General features: G+C 40.7%; 2 protein-coding genes across 3 annotated transcripts in view; one reads left to right on the plus strand and one right to left on the minus strand.

Annotated features, from left to right (window-relative positions):
• Positions 1–517: 517 nt before the first annotated feature.
• On the minus strand, positions 518–14,837 carry nmd3 (NMD3 ribosome export adaptor). Of its 2 annotated transcripts, none has more exons than XM_005742152.1 (16): positions 14,731–14,837; positions 13,344–13,427; positions 11,945–12,079; positions 11,685–11,781; positions 11,137–11,217; positions 10,525–10,653; positions 9,685–9,775; positions 8,002–8,080; positions 7,481–7,577; positions 6,898–7,015; positions 4,296–4,441; positions 3,822–3,934; positions 3,653–3,725; positions 3,379–3,485; positions 1,254–1,324; positions 518–1,046 (listed from the first exon to the last, which is right to left on the minus strand). In XM_005742152.1, exons 2-16 carry the CDS (start codon positions 13,385–13,387, stop codon positions 913–915), a joined length of 1,515 nt encoding a protein of 504 aa, XP_005742209.1. In that variant the 5' UTR covers positions 13,388–13,427; positions 14,731–14,837; the 3' UTR covers positions 518–912. The 2 variants fall into 2 exon arrangements, with proteins under 2 accessions (XP_005742209.1, XP_005742208.1); XM_005742151.2 differs by lacking the exon at positions 14,731–14,837 and adding an exon at positions 13,780–13,906.
• A 404-nt stretch (positions 14,838–15,241) lies between these two features.
• ppm1lb (protein phosphatase, Mg2+/Mn2+ dependent, 1Lb) overlaps positions 15,242–16,924 on the plus strand; it is a 53,052-nt gene continuing 51,369 nt past the window's right edge. The window contains exon 1 of the mRNA XM_005742153.1: positions 15,242–16,298. Coding sequence (XP_005742210.1) covers positions 15,900–16,298 — 399 coding nt within the window. The 5' untranslated portion in view covers positions 15,242–15,899. The remainder of the gene's footprint in view (positions 16,299–16,924) is intronic.

Raw genomic sequence — 16,924 nt, forward strand, 5'->3', positions numbered from 1 at the left:
GAGAAAAATTGTTCTGAGGAGCATTTCTGGTAAAAGAGTCGGCTTTAATGTGCAGTGAAATCCAAAATTTGTTTGGATCTTTACATTTTTGCACCTTTTCAGTAAGCTGGAGCTAGGAGCTTGTCATAAATGTGCCATTAGTGGCACAATGGGTTAAGCATAGACTTGAGAGCATGATTTGAATGAACTGTGAAGGCACAAATAAGTGCTGACTTAAATGTATTGCATTTAAAGCACATGCTGGTGCGACAGGCTTCAAACAAGAGGGGAAGAATGCCCATTTTTACACTTTCGTTTTTAAATCAGCTCGCCTCACAGAGACTTTACGCTCGCTGGCTGAAGGTGTTGCAGCTGGACAGCATTTGCATTTTGCCCACAGTAGCCAAATTACACCATTAACAGACTTTGCTCAGCTTGCTGCCAGCCTCATTTAAATGAGTTACTTCCCATATCTTCCTAGCACAAAGCTCCCTCTGGTGGATAAATAAAGCAAAGCACTTCACAACATGAGCCTCTAAACCAGCAGAAAATGTGTGGGTAAGGATTTATTTCGATAAAGCAGCTGTAACTGCTTCATTTTCATATTATTCTGATATGACAAAGAGGATCATATAAAGACAGGAAATGTGATCTGAAGACCCAGTTTGGATAAAATCCACTGAGACCATGGAGATAAATTATCATGTTTCATATGACTGAGTGCCATTATGACTCACAGTTGGTACGTTTTAACCATCATAAACCAGTACACCACTGGACTTGTTTGAACCAACATATCATTTGTCCGTGTTTGAAACGGTCCCCAATTTGCAGACAGTTCTAAATCCGGTGTGCAATTGCACCGTTGTATTGTAAACGGGCCTTTATTTGATAAATCGGCTGTCTGCGTCACAATGTCAGAACGCCGACTGGTTAGTCCGTCATCATGTCGGCACCCTCTCCTCCTGTGGCGTCCGTTAGACTCAACTCCTCCAGCATCTCCGCCAGGGAAACGCGTGGTGCTCCGTCATCATCAGTGTCGCTCTCCACCGGGATCTTTGACGCATCTGAAATTGAAAAATCAGCATCTGCTCATTAAGTGTCTCATGCATCATCTGTAATGAACGTGTGACACAACTTCCATCAGAACCTCAAGCAGCCGTTGACGGTAAATGAGCCGTAACCTGACAATAGAAACCTAAACAAAGGCTCTGAAATCTCTCTCGTGATGCTGCTGCGGGAGTAAGTCTGTGCTGCGGTCATCAGCTGCTCACCTCTGAAGATATTGACGTTCTTCCTCAGTGCCTCATCTTCCTCCAGGTCCTCCAGGAAGTCCTGATATTGCCTGAAGACAGAAAAGTAAGTTGAGAGCAAAACCAGTCTGGTTACTTTACAGATAACAAAAGACAAACCACATGACACTCTGCGCTCTTAGTACACTAAACAACTATTAACTCCCTTGAGTCCTCGTTTCAGGTATCGAAGTGTTTTTCCTATGTGGTCTACACCAGAGACGTGCATGCTGGAAGTAACGGCTTTAATCTTAAAATGATAATAAGGTTATTATTTAATCTCACCTCAAAGGGAGGGAGTATGTAATCAGTTCTGATTGTTAGCAGTCTATCAACCAGTTTTTAACATGTAATTTTCACATTTTGTGCGTTGATAGCTCAAGCCGACTTAATTTTGGTGAAAAATTGGGTCGAGGTCATAGAAAATGTTAAAGTTGAAAAAACAGCTTAAAACGTTATATTAGGCACAATTTTTATGGATCATCTAAAACTTCACAATAATATACTGGGCCTTCCAGGACACGTGTACCTAGGTTGGTTAAGCATTTGACCTTCATTGCTAGCTCCAAAGTAAAGTTGACCTTGGGGGGGGAAAAAAATGTCAAGAAACCATATTGAGTAATACATCATATCACAGGGAGCGAGCTGTAAGAGACACTTTTTATGTTTTCTACACAACGCCCTTCGATGTCACAATGAGACCATAACAGGCTGACGCCAGCGTGACTTGACATCATAAAACATAAAAGTTTTAGCATAGCCTTTTACCTCTGGGAGAGTTGTGCCCTCTGACGGCTCTTTTTTAAGGGATATTTCCAAGGCGTTTCAAATTTATGCTAATTTTTTAAGAATACTTCATGAGGAGCACCCCCGACCCCCACTTTTTGATTAGATATTTTTTTATTCACCTGACTATTAATTCATAATATTTAGCCCTGTCAAAAGATTAAAAAAAAATTAAATAATCTCACAATTTTCTGTAATTAATCGTGATTAATTACAATTACTTGATCAATAGCCTGGTTGCAATTACATTTTTCAACTTTATATTTAAGCTTGTAACAGACATTTATGCAATATAATGAAGTAAATGCAGAATAAACAAAGAATGTTAAATGCTTAAATTCAAAGAGAATTTGAAGAGTGTTCTTCAATCTTTTAACACAGGATCTCTCCTGTGAAATACAACTTAAAAAAACTAAACTATATACTAATAGGTAAGTATACACAAATATTTAATATATATTAGTGCTTGTCAAACAATTAAAATGTTTAATCTGATTCGTCACAGGGTTACTGTGGATTAATTTTCATTCGCATTTCATTTTGCATGAGCAAACGGACTCAAGAAAAAAGGGAAAATATACACATTTAACATGTTTATTGAACATTCATGTTAGCAAAGAAACTGTAAATATTTATCCACTCCCTCTCTGTCACTCTTGGGGAGGCACGAGGAACCACAGATATGTAAAGCGCGTGTCCTCAACTATATTAACAGCTCTGCAGTTCCACTTGGCAACTGTGTCTGTCAATATGTTTAGAAATTGTATGAAAAGCTTAAAACTAATAATGAATCATTTTAAGAAGTATTTTCTGTGTATCTGAGTCTGAAGCAGCTCATTCATCTGTTACGCCTCCACTGTCGTCCAAAAACACACATCAGTGAGCTACAGCGCTACACTGGTTGAAACAAATCATTCACACCAATAAACCTGACTTGTATGACTTTCTTTTTTTTCAAGTGAAAACTATACAACTTCAGGTTGACCCTACAATAATGGAAGGAAAACTCCAACAATTAGATGACCCCTATGTGGGAGCACTAAGCGACAGTGGGAAGGAAAATCTCTGGCAGAACCAGGGTCAGGGAGGGGAGCCACGATCAGCTGGGAGTGAAGGGAGGACGACAGGAATACAAAAAACCCCAAAAAAACCAAACCACTGTATAAACATCTGAACATAGTCCCAAACAAAAGTGCTTTTTTAACTTTTAAGTCTTTAATCTTAGAGTAAAAACAAAACAAAAAAAACATTCCCAAGACAGCTTAGAGGTCAATGCTTGTAAGCCATACATCATTCATCTCAATGAGCTGAGCAGTCTTACCTCTCATCATCCGTGTCCATGCCTTCACGGTCTCTGGCCATCTCCTGCAGTTTCCAGTTCCTGCGCTTCACCCTCCTGCTGCGGTCGTAGCTCTTCTTGATCAGCACCTTTGAATGTACAAATGCTCAAATTCAACAACACACGGCATTTTTGTTCCTATGCGATTTAACGAAGGGATGAACGTTCAGAACTCCATGCAGGGTTTTAGTTTGCCACTAGAGGTCAGTGTTAATCAAGTCAACAAATCGTGTCGCTGAGTGCAGGTGACACTTACCACATCAGGAACATGGTGAGGGTTCATCTTATTAAGGTACTCATCATTGATGTTGGAATTGGCAAAGTCAAACCTACAAGATAAGAAGAAAATTAACCACTGACCATTATGTCATTATTTATTATTACCCTTATTTATTCATTGTTATCTGACTGTTCTGCGTACGCACCCCAGCACCAGGTCTCCAATATTGAGAAGGTGGCCCAGGAATGTACGGCAGTGGTACTGCTGACTGGTATTCATCTCTGATGTTTTCTGAACCCACACCTCAGCCAGGGTGTGCTGTATACACACAAACACAAAGAGGGAAGGGAAAATCCAAAATGTTTAAAGCAATCAAACAACATTACTCCTGTTCTTTCGTCCAAGTTTGCTCACTCAGGTGCATCAGTAATAATGCAACACACACACACACACACACACACACACACACACACACACACACACACACAAGAGCGACGGGAAACTACACACCGCACTCGCCTCAAAAGAAACACCCCTGACTGTTTGTGTCGATTTGGCTCGAATCCAACATACAGGTTCAGGGATAATGTAATGGTTTGCTATTGATTTTACTTCTAAGGGAAGAGCAATGTTCCCCCATAATGCAATCTGTTCTGCACCAACACACACGCGCCCTTACTTTGTTGGACCTCATGCCAGCTCCAGCACCCAGCTTCTGGTCTCTGATGATGTCAGTGTCCATGACTATGAACTCCTCCAGCTGGCTTGGGTTGAAGAGACCGTTGAAGGGGTTTCGCCAGTATGTGTTCCCGTCCACCTCGGCAACTAGAAAGATACTTTTGATTATTTAGAGTAATTAATTAAAAAAAACAAAAAAAAAACCCCACACACTTAACTTTCCGGATATTTAAATAATTTTTTCTGGAAAAAATACATTCACTACTCAAAAAATATGAAAATAACACTTTTAAATCTGAGTATAGCATCAAGTCAGTTAAAGTTCTGGGATTTTGACCCAATATAAGGAAAAATTTGGACCCTACAGAGGTTACACAGGTAGGTCCGAGGCACGACACATCCATCGAGTGGTGCACAGACCTCTACAGGTGAGGCAGCAGCAACCTGACTGCCAAACTGGGAAGAAATCCTTGAACCTGTCAAACCCTGCTGCAGGGTTCCTGGGCACCTCCTGGTGCTCGACAATGGCCGGCCACATGTGATGACAGTTTGAAACCAGCTCATGCAAGGAACTGATATCACTGCCTGCCCCCCCCCCATGCTCGCCTGACATAAATCGAACAGAACACCACTGGGACATATGTTTCAGTCCTTCTGACAGGTTGCACCTGAGACCGTCCAGGAGCTCAGTGATGCCCTGGTCCAAATGTGGGAGGAGATCCCCAAGGACACCATCCATCATCAAGCACAAGGAGGCCATACAAACTACTGAGCACCATTTGGATTTGCTGTAATGAAATTTCAGTAAAATGGACTAGTCCTTTTCACTTTGATTTTTGGGCTGTATTTGAATTCAGCCCACTGTCCGTAGATTAATTTCTTTTCCGTGAAAAGATGTGGCAAGTTGAGCCTTTCAATCCTAACAAATTACCCAGCCTATATCAGTATAGATATTCAGCGTGTGTTTTCTAAATCTTCCTTTCATTTTTCTAAGCAGAGTATTAAAAATATTCCAAGTCTGATTTATCCATAAGTGCTTTTTCTTTCTGTTCGTACTGTAAACAAACTAGACAGGAAGACTGTCTTCCTGTCTATACTGCAACCAAACTGTACAAGCAGAAAAACAGAAACAGATACTTCTGATACATGAGTTAATTGCCTTGTGCCGCTGAATCTGCTCGACAGCCTTGAGGCTGTTTGTGCTTTTCAACCAGCTAAAAAACTTTCTGCTCCAAATATAGCCTGCTCTTTGAAGAGTAATTAAAAACGTGTGTGCTGCTTCAAGATGTGGAGGACCATCCAGCCTCTCACAAAATGAGCGATTACGCCACACGCAGAGGAAGCAACCCATCACTAATTGTCTCCGTGCTTGTATTGGTAATAAGTCCCCCTAAATCAGATAACTTGGCTTTGATAGAATAAATAATGCAATCTGAAATATGTTTTGCTCTCTGGGAGCACGTCTAATATCGTGCTGTGACTGGAGAAGAGAGAAGCAGCCGAGTAAAATGACTGAGTAGAACATGTGGTCACCAAACTGGGGTCAGTCTAGTGCGGTTTAGAAGGGTGTCGACCAAGCAGCGACTCTCTGTAATGCAGGAAATACTTTTGGTGTTATGAACAATACAAGAGTGAAAAATAAGCAACCTGTGGTAATGTTTCTAAAAGTGCAGATACTGAAAGAGGCTAAACCGAGTGCACAGAGGCAACAACTGGTTTAACAAAGTCATACAATGAGAAACTACTCAGATGAATATTTAAACATTCAGCTAGTCGACTGTGATGATCGGCTTCTTATGTAATTACACAATTTCAGTTTCTGAGCAAATGTATTAAGTGCTAAAATCAACAGCTTCTTTTCCAACAATGCTAATAACCATTGGTAACAGACTTAAAGAAATCAGAAGACATTTAAATCTAGTGAATGAATTCCACTGTTAATTAAAATGTCCATTATTTTTGAGCCATCAGCTGTCAAACGGTTCATAAAATGTAAACGTAAAATGTGCTGCTAAACGTCTCATAACACAAAACTGCTACTGTTAATTACAAATAAATTACTGGACAATTTTCTGTTGAATATCTGCAGCTTAACACTAAAAGGCCACTACTAATTGTGTTTACTATGAGATCATTCATAGGAATTCAAAATAGGCATGGGCACTTTAAACAAACAAAAAATAATAATAATAACAAAAATTTAATTACAAGTTAAATACACCGTTTGTCCAATTCAAGGAGATGAGCAGGGTGGATAGAGTCACGTGTGTTATGTGTGTTTTAGGACTGTCACAGGAGGCCAGAGCACACAAAAAGCAGCCACACGGGCACAGCTACAACATCTAAACTCCACACAAGAAAGGCCGGCCCGGCCAGCAGGTTCGAGCTCAAAAGCTACTTGCTGTTAGGTTTTATTACACTTTTTTTTTTCTTTTTAAAAGGACGACAATTATTTGCTGCACTTATCCCCGACTTAAACTACATCTCTGCTGACTGCAAGCCAACACAAATACGTGAGAAATGCTTCTACAACTAACCAGGTGAGCTGCAGACAGCGTGAGCCGTGCTGTCAGCTAAACGTGTCAAAACTCCTCCGTACTCACTCTGCAGGGTGCGGGGGTCGATCAGATGGATGGTGCTGGTGACACGGATGCACACGCAGACTTGACCCATGTTCCCCAGGCTCTGCGCCAGCCGAGGTGAAAGGCACACGACGTTGTCCTGGCAACCAGAAAACCGGGGGTCAAACTGAGGTCACGTGGAGTAAAAAGGCTTTGAACTTGTGCTGAACAGCTTGTTTGCTCAAAAAATAAAAATAAAAAATATTTTATTTTCATTTAAGAAAACAAGTGTCCCTCCATGGAGTTAACAAACCCAGTATATGTCATGATATTAAAGCATTCAACTGCACTGGGCAGCTAATCAACTACTGAAAATGACACCTGACATGGATCAGTTAATCCCCACCTTCATTTTAATGTCATTGCTTTCCAGTTTAATCTAACCTGTCACCGTTAAACACAAATTCAACCTTTTTTATAAACTAACAGAAATATGTCTAATGTGTAGGCCGTAGGAGTGACGAGGACAGTCGGGTGGGTCTCACTGCTAACAATGAATCATGGGATAAAACCTAGATTCAACTAAAATGAGTTCCAAATATAAACGCAACTGTTTGCTGGATACCTTGCAGACCGGTACGATCTCCATGGAGAAGGTGCTCTTGTAGTTGTATGTGTTTGAGTGGATGTCGTGAGAGATGAGGCGCTGAGATGTCTTTGACCTTTAAAGTTAAAAAGAAAGTATTAATTTTTATTAGTAATGTTAAAACCAACACATGAAAGCTTGTTAAGTGTCAGTCGGACAAATGGTACAACAAAAGGGCCTAAAAGCACTGAGATGTTGTGCACACATGGAAAGGAAACATCCTGTGTAGATCATGATTATATAAACGGTTTCTGCCATGCAGACACAACACTTGCACACGGTTTCAAATTAATTAAAAACTTTAATATATTCCCTTTCTTTTTAATGGGTTACATTCTCTTCCGATTCAGATGTATTACCGACAGGCTAGATTTTGCTAACACCTGCTAGCTAACCACCTCCACTTCCACATACAAACTGAACCCTGACAGACGCCATCACTGAACGCTGTGAAGGTCGTGCTGTGTGTTTTCAAAGGCAAGGACTGAAGCAATGTTTACCTGCAGGGCACGGTGCACTGCAAGAAGTCCACCATCTTCTGAGCGTGCTGCTTGGAGCCGTAGTAGAAATCAATGCCCTCTGCGAGAAAAAGCAATACCATCAAATACACTTCACAGATATATTTATCACAGGCGTGCTTCGCAGGTCATCCCCACGCCAAAGAACATATGCATGAAAACGGCACATACCACAGAGCAGATGAAGAGGAAAGAAAAATATGGCAGCCACATGTAACCTTCTTAAAGCTTTCAAGTCCTGCCGAGACATGGAGATGATTTAAACAACCCCATCGGGCCAAAACTCTGCTTAACAGTCCCATCCAAGAATACAGAGGACTGCTGCTGCGATGTCACTCAATGCACAGCATGTGAGCCTCTGCGCATATAAGTATGTATGAAGTAGCACTTAGCATCCATAAGTAGGGTAAGAAACAAGCTTGCTCTGCAGGCAGCTGGTAAGGAACGCCCGCTCTGATTAGAGCGCACTGATTAGATGTACAACGTGTGCCCCTGAGAGGCCCACGCGAGGACAGCTGCATGGAGTTATTGGTGCCAGTGATATGCATGCATGACTGGCTGTCTGGTACGGGAAGAGGTAATTAACACTCGACACATCATTATGCTCTCCTTCGCTCTAACCCACATTAGTTCCGCTGGTGACAACTAGGGCAAGTTTCCCACTTTGCAGTGTAATTTGGGTAAAAGTCCCAACAGCAGAGACGAGGCATTTCCCCTTTAACCCTCGGCACCCCATACCAGCCGCGGCAGGCTGGCAGGTTTCCACTACTGCCTGTGTATAAACACATTATTGCACACACAACACTTTAATATATTTAAACAATATGTGCACATTAAAAAGAAACAAGTGTCAATTAAATATTTGTAATATTTTCAGTTTTTTCCCCTCATTCATCAGTAGTAAATCTAGACTCTCAGTCCACTGTTTATGTCAGCTGTCAACATGCCTGATGCGTCCGTGTCTATGTACTCTTGAGGACGCTGTAGAACGTCGTCGAAGGAGTCTGATACGAGTCGACCGAGCCAGCGAAGCTCATTTCTGACTGATGACAGTGACGCTGACTTATGCTGCGGCTATCCCGAACATTTCTGTCAGTAAGAGCAGCCGTTTTTGTTGGTGTTAGCCGCTGTTACTGAAGTAGATCTAATGCCGTCAGACTCAGGCAATTGGCGTATAAACTTTCATAAGATGCAAGAATATAAATCAACTGTTTATCATAGGGAAAGTGAGATTTTTAGGACACTCAAACCTAAGGTTAGCATCCATAACATTATCTTTTAACCAGCTGCTGCAGTTACAGCCAGCTTATTGTTAGAAATGGGAGGTCTGCACATTTAATCTGCTGACAATATAAACTGGGAATAAAGCAGCATTTTTAATGCACATTCTCTCAGGTAAGAGCTCTGACTTCTGGAGACGCGGCTTCAGCTGAGGAGGAAGAGGATGAGGTGGAGATGAGGGAGGAGAGAACAGCGGTGGAGGTGGCAGATGAAGAAGAGGAGCAGACAGAGATGATGAAAAGATAAATAAATATTTTGAAAGATAAATTCATTTATCGTCTGTGTTTATCAGCTTATTTCTTATTCTTAGGAACCTGGAACATTATTATAGAATTCTATTGGTGTACACAGCGTTGTGCACATAATCATAGATCATTGACCTACCATGTATTTCTTTAATGTTGAGGGCATTCTGGTGGAGTTTATGCTTCAGGATCAGTTGCTCCAAATAGTAGAAAGTCTTTTTGTGTACAGTCTGATGGACAAAAGAGAAATATTCATCACAGAGAAACTCATACTCATCCCTTTAAACAGCACAAACCTCGATAAGTAGCTTTGCATTTGCCTGCGAACACTCAACTTAATGGCATTCAATACAGCTGGGTTTTTTCCACGTCTGAGCAAGCTGTTTATTTCATGCATCTACGATCTGCTGAGCCTTTTCTGTCATGCAGCTACAGAGCAAAAGCTTTTTCAGTGACTGGCTTTTATTATGAAGTGGCTGAGTTATATAATAACATAGCTTAGCTTCACAGTAACATAACTATTAATCACTGAACTGCTAGTCTACTGTCTCTGCAGCAGTAAAGTTCAGTACGTCAGTACAGAGTGTCTTGAGTTGTATTTCCCAACAAGGACTCAGAGAGGTATGTTTGTATGTTTATATGATACACTAACAGCGCTAAGAGAAACAGTCAATGACCCAAAAAAAACGTAAAAAGTAAACATTACTCTTCTGAATGAAATTTGACGTCTAAAGTCGAGTCAGTGCTAGTGGAAAAAGAGGCTTTGCACACATTTTTCAGCTTTGACCACAAGCTTTACTTTTTAACCCTTTACTATGACAACCAATTTTACAAATGTGCTAAAATATAACCATTCACCATCCACTTCAATAACTGATAAAATGGTTCATGGTTTATTTAAAAGTGCTTTTAAAAAGCTTGAAAACAGCCAGAATGGGAAAATAGTTTGTACTTATTAGAGTGTAAGACCACAGGTCACCTTCTGACGAACTTGAACGACGGCCTTCCAGAAGTCTTTGGCCTCCACACGGTGGCAGTCGTCACACATCTGGGACTGGATGACAAACTCGACCACAAATACCTGTTGTAGGATGGCGCCATTCATCACCTGGAGAAGACAACAACAAGTCACACCATATGCTCCAACTCCATGGGAAATGATGACAAAAACAAGCTGTTCAGGCAGAGCATATTTGAATTGTTATGCTTGAATTTTTATGTGAACAGGGAGAACTGCTGGCAGAATTATAAAGACCCTCCAACTGCACAAAACAAAAAAAACACAAGGCTCAGGTTCTCACTAAAGGTCAAGGAGATGCGATGACAGCCAATGGCGAGGCTCGCTACTCTCACTTAACTCTCTGAAGAACAGACAGATCGCTTGTTCTTCTGATAAAACAACCTCAGGGTCACTTTGTAGTGGATGCACGTCCTACAACTTGTCACCACTTTTTATGAATATTCTTAAGATTATAAAAAAATTAAAAGATTTTGTTTTAAACTTTCTGGACAAAAAGCACCTTGCTCATCTCATATTGTTAATTACAAATAGAATTTTCCCACACGTAGAAACGTCCCCCTGTTTTCTAACCTCTTTCTGGATGGTCAGTTTCATCTTAATCCTTTTGGAGTGCGGCTCTGTCCACAGGAATCCAGCATCGATAAGTCGCACCTGTGAAGAGAGATGTTTTAGATCTGCGAGCACTGTCTGAGTATTGAGAAGTACAATAGTGAACGTGGTGCACATCATAATAAAAAAAGAGATAGATGGGAAGGATGCTGTAATGTAATAATGTATCACAGAGTACCTGCACAGAACATTAAACTAGAAGGGTTTTAAGAGGACAACATTAAGGTTTTGATTAAACTTTACTGTCATTAAAAATGTAATATATACTTAAGGATATGAATTCTTAGCTTGCATATGTCTAAGATGGTCCCTCTCCTCACACAACCCAAAAACACAACAAAAAGAAAATGTGCTCAATAAAAAGGCAGGACTGAAACAAGCAGCTTGTGAATCTAATGTTACAAACTGGCACTGGACACCCCCTTATATTTAATTTATTCTAGAAAATTTTCACTTATGTAGAAATATGCTATTCGTCTTTAGTGACACTGAGTAAGAAAGAGGCTTACTTTAGACATGGAGCTCTTTAGTTTTTTCAAGCAAAGAGCAAGCAGCTCCCTGGACTCCAGAGCACACTGTACCCAGGTCGCTGGAGGCTGCAAGTACCTGCGTAAAAGAGGAAATGCATTTAAATAAAAACACACCGTTCTGACTGCTACATTTCACCTGTAAATGCCTTCTAAAGAGAAACAGTAATATAATGGGTGCACTGCAGTGTACAAAACAAATACAACTGTTATGTGTTTGTTATTAAATGCATGAAACGCACCGTTCACACTGCTTGCAGAAATGCACTGTGACTTGCTTGGGGATTCCCTCTGAGATGTCGACCTGAGTGCGCAGGCAGGCCACACACATGTTAGCTGGGTTAGGAGCAATGGGGACACCACAGGTACAGCAGAGGCTGGAGGGGAGAGACGCCAAAGTCAATGAAACACGAATAAATGATGGGTTGTTTCAGACCCTTTTGTTGATGATATATATTTATATAATAGGTTTCAGCCTCTTCACTAAAGACAGCATGTATATTACAATACAATGGGAGATTTTACAAAGCAGGTCGCAGCTTATGTTGTCGCGTTTTTCCCATATTTTTCTCATCACCTGAGCATTTTCTGAAAATAAACAGTCACGACGTTCACTTTACTTGATGACATAATTCATCTCAGTGGTTCTGGCAAAACTACACTTATGCCATGTAGTGATATTACCCCTGAAAGTTAACCAAAAATGCACTTTTTGATTTTTTTCCCCAGTGAATTATAACAAAGCAGATCAAACATCCAGAGTACCAGTGCTTCTTCCCATTACGTTACATTACAAACATGACCACTGGTGCAGTTTTGCTATTGAAGCCATGACTATACTGCTGCTCAAAGTTGATTACTAAAACAAATATACAAATATATACAAATATAATATACAAATATTTTGGTTGATTTGCTTGCAGTTTTAAAACAGAGCTTACATGTGTCCAGCCCTAAATTTTTCATGTGTCTATCGACTGTACTTATGTTATAACATTACAATGTTATGAGGGCTCAAAAATGCTGGAAGCCCAACATTTCAAACCACCCTGAATGTATAGACTTTGCATATGATGGGGGGCCAAATCCACTTGAGTAATGGACACTTGAAAGAAACAAAAAAAAATTTTCATTCCATTTCCTGCTGATTGAGTAAATATTACAAGTTGTACTACATAAAGAATAATATCATTAGATGTCTAACCTGAATAGAACAAAATCCTGTAGTTTCCATATGGCACTCAAATTATAAGTGAGAAAATAACTTTGTTTAAGAATTGCATATTTCTTTATCCCCAAATCACAGATTCTGGTTCACTTTTATAGTATGGGACGCCAAGGAAAATGTCAAGCTTTTATCTTTAATAGTTTTTAAAGATATTTACATTGAAATGTTACCATGGTCGAGCAGAAAACTTTATGACTCAGGCTGCTGCTGCTATGTAGTTGATTATTCTGCTTGCTGATAGATAGCAAGCCAAATATCGGTCAATATATCCTGTGTCCTTGCCTCCTATTGGTAGTTTAATACCACCATTAAATGAAATATAGGCTTTATAGTTAGAGGCAGAGATGCTATCCACAGTCTGGAGAACGAGCTTTGCTGTTAAAACTCACACAGTGCTAAAGGGCTGCACTTACATGTTCCCCTGGCTGCTTGAGGCAGGAGCCTGCATGTACTCCATCCTTGCCAAGCTGAGTGGGTCTCAGGTGGTCCAGTTATCTCTGAGGACACAAACATGACAGATGTAAAGTGGCCCTGTCAACGCTGAAGCACAACACAGGCGACTGGGAAAAGAAAGGGTTAATAAACGTTAACCCAGACAGGCTTATTTCGTTTCCAAGCGTTCATTTAGAAACGGAGATACAGATATCTAAACAACGCTAAAGCTGCCCAAAGTACAGTTAGCACTGCTAGCCTGGCTGATGCTCTTGATACAGTGTGTTAGCACTGGAGGCTAAACTGCTAACTCTTCTGAGTGATTCTCAAAAGTTTTCGCGGAGAAACAAACACACAGAGTCGACTGAAAGTATTCAGTAACTACAGCTAAAGCGACCGAGTGTTGACAAAACTTACTGATCTTATTTTGATGAGAAATCAACAGCACACAGTAAACGAGGTAGCCCCACGTTTTACCCACAGAGGACCGAGAGAGGCTCGATGGCGTCAGGCAGGACTCAAGGACCCCGGGACTGTCTTTGTTTGCCTGAATACATTTCCTCATAAAAATTTAAATCAAATAAAAATGCCACTTAAATACCAAATAGATAAGAAATTATTACTTGTTTTTCCAATTTAAATCTTGTATTAGATAATCTGAAACGCTGATGGTGGTATATATAATCAATCAATCAAATAAAAGGTATAGTAAAAGTATAAGATTATTACCAGAAGCGTTTTAGGCAATTAGTTAAAGATCATTTTAATGTATTGTTGTGAAGAGGAGTTTAACATTTAACTGACTGAATTAAAATTAGAAAATCGAATTTAGTAGGTAAACAGGCATGCATAGCATAGCGAAGCTATTTATATTTATAACAATACATCAAAGCTCAGTTGATAAACTTTAACTTTTGTGCCCTTTCTCTTTGTTTTTCTTTAGTAAATACGGTAAAAACAGAGTCATTTAAACTTTCCACCAAAACTCCTGCTAACATCTTTTTTTGATTCATTCGTTTGCCATTTTATTGTACGTTAACAAATAGAGGGGCTAAACTGAGGACGTGTTAATCTCACATTTCCCTCCTGGTGCGACTGATACTATAGTTCTAAAAACAATAATTTTACAAGTTTTCTCAGTTTGTTTGTTTGTTTGTTTTTTAGTGGTGGTGGGGGAGGCCTGAGAAGGACTTCTGACACAAGCATTAATACAGGAACTCCCCTTTTGTCCTATAACATGACAATTCTACCTTGCCACAAACACACTGGGCCTAATGAAAGGTTATTTATCTGATTTAATTTTATAATGAAATGCTTCGTGTTAGCATGTATTTAAAATTATTGATTCACGGAGGTCTTCAGACTCACCTGTGGTATGACTGGTCCTTGGACGCCTTCGAGTTCTGTCGTAAATCTCCCGTGAGGTTTCTCTCTTGGTGTCTTGCTTAACCCTTGGTGAGATTTTAGGCATGGCTGATATATAATTGAGCAGTAGAATTTATAACATTTGGATGAAATAACATAATGCTGCAATAATTTAATTTTTGTAAACAGTCTGCAGTTTTCTTATTGGTTTCTCTACTGAATTTTAAGCCAGTGAATGCGACAACTTATTAAGTTGTAGCCACAACACAACTGTTCTTTTCTTTCAAGTGATTACATTAATTAACTAATTTATTTATTTATCTAAATGTATCTAAATTATTTATCTAAACGGCTGTAGATTACATTTCTTTGCATCGCCTAATCACCTTGTTTTCAGACGTAACCAGCTGCAGTTGAATAGGTTTTTATTTATTTTATTTTATTTTATTTTATTTTATTTGTTTGTTTGTTTGTTTGATTTTTTTTTGGGGGGGGGGTGTCGGGTCCCTTATTTAAACGGTATCACTATGCGTTGTCTGTGGGTAAGTGTTGATATTTTAAATGCAATTATTTCCTACAATTTTGAAGGCGAACTTTACGAGCTGCACGTGAAAGCAGCACGGCCGTTTAGGAAAGCAGCAGCGGGGCTTCGCAGCCAGTGTGGCAGCTGGGAATGTGAGGGTTTCAGCACAGGCTGCTATTTCAGGACTGGAAACAGTAGCAGGGCTGGCCGGGGAGGGACAGGCTCTGCCCACAACTTTACTCTAGCCAACACACTGGCTTAATCTCAAGTCCAAACGGAGGGGAGAAGCTGCTGTTTCCCGCCTGGGGTGTCCGTGTTCTCGGACCGCGGCAGATGGTCAGCGGACAGCCGTTGGTGGTGGCTCACTGCTGGGCTGAATGCTAGAGGGAACCAGCCGGTGCACCGCGCTTCTCCTTCTTTATCTCCCCCCGGTCGCTGATACGTCCCAGTGAAGTGTCACTCGTTGGTCCAGTACAACCTGAATGTTTCCCGGCGTGAGTAGCTCGGTTAAATGTGTATGTTTCGCCGCTAACCAAACCAAACACGGTAACATCATCAACAACAAAAACAGCAACGATGGAGTGAAATCTGCGGCGGAGGGGGCGAGCGACACACAACCTGCCGCGATTTCCTGCGCGTGAATAAATAAATGATAGAGGATACAATGACCCTGCTGTCTCTATTAGGTCGGATCATGCGTTATTTTCTGCTCAGACCGGAGACCTTGTTCTTGCTGTGCATCAGCCTGGCTCTGTGGAGTTACTTCTTCCACACGGACGAAGTGAAGACCATCGTCAAGTCCAGCCGAGATGCGGTCAAGATGGTCAAGGGGAAAGTGGCGGAGATGATGCAGAACGAGCGCTTCGGTGGGCTGGACGTCCTGGACGCGGAGTTCTCCAAGACCTGGGAGTTCAAGAGTAACAACGTGGCCGTGTACTCCATCCAAGGCCGGCGAGATCACATGGAGGACAGGTTCGAGGTGCTCACCGACATCGTCAACAAGAGTCACCCGTCAATCTTTGGGGTTTTTGATGGCCACGGAGGAGAGGTGAGTAGGGCACCCAGGGGGACATTAAAGTGATCTCCAGGGGGGGCTAAAGTGTGGGTTTGAAAGAGTTATGTCTGGTCCTTTTCTTAGACCTGCTTTTATTTCTTTATTAAAAGCACGAATAAGACTAAATAAAGTAGAGATCTTATTCTGTATTTCAACCGAAGCTGTCCTCGTTGTACTTTTAAATAAAGTATAAATATGAGGGATAAAAATCTACTTTCTATACACCTAAAATAACTTCTAACGGATAAAGCGATGTAGTCCACCCCATAAATCATTTATTACAGTGTATTAAGTTACATAGAGTTAATGTGTAGTGATGAAGGGGATATTTTCCTTCCTCAGTTTGAACCCTGTGTATTTTTTTTGTCTCTGTGGTAATTTAATCAAACACAAACTAATTCAGGATTATGCAATTCGGGGGAAGGAGAAACTGAACTAATGAATGTCTTGAATGTGTTAACACGGAGACTCTTTAAGACAGGGACTCGAGGTCGAGTAATTAGGCAGGATTCACTTTGACGTCCCGTGTCATTGATGGGTGCAAGTTATGACTTTAATTACACACACACACACACACACACACACACACACACACACACACACACACACACACACACACA

This window comes from Pundamilia nyererei, unplaced genomic scaffold (genome assembly GCF_000239375.1).
Source record: "Pundamilia nyererei isolate P.nyererei 1_Seehausen unplaced genomic scaffold, PunNye1.0 scaffold00117, whole genome shotgun sequence".
Taxonomy (NCBI): domain Eukaryota; kingdom Metazoa; phylum Chordata; class Actinopteri; order Cichliformes; family Cichlidae; genus Pundamilia; species Pundamilia nyererei.

Excerpts from the sequence above, each read along its gene's own strand:
- nmd3 (XM_005742152.1), bottom strand. The coding sequence starts at position 13,387 with ATGGAGTACATGCAGGCTCCTGCCTCAAGCAGCCAGGGGAACAT. Across the intron at positions 11,782-11,944 it reads TTCTGCAAGCAGTGTGAACG|GTACTTGCAGCCTCCAGCGA; the intron begins GTGCGTTTCATG and ends TCTTTTACGCAG. Across the intron at positions 3,935-4,295 it reads CTGGCATGAGGTCCAACAAA|CACACCCTGGCTGAGGTGTG; the intron begins GTAAGGGCGCGT and ends GTGTGTATACAG.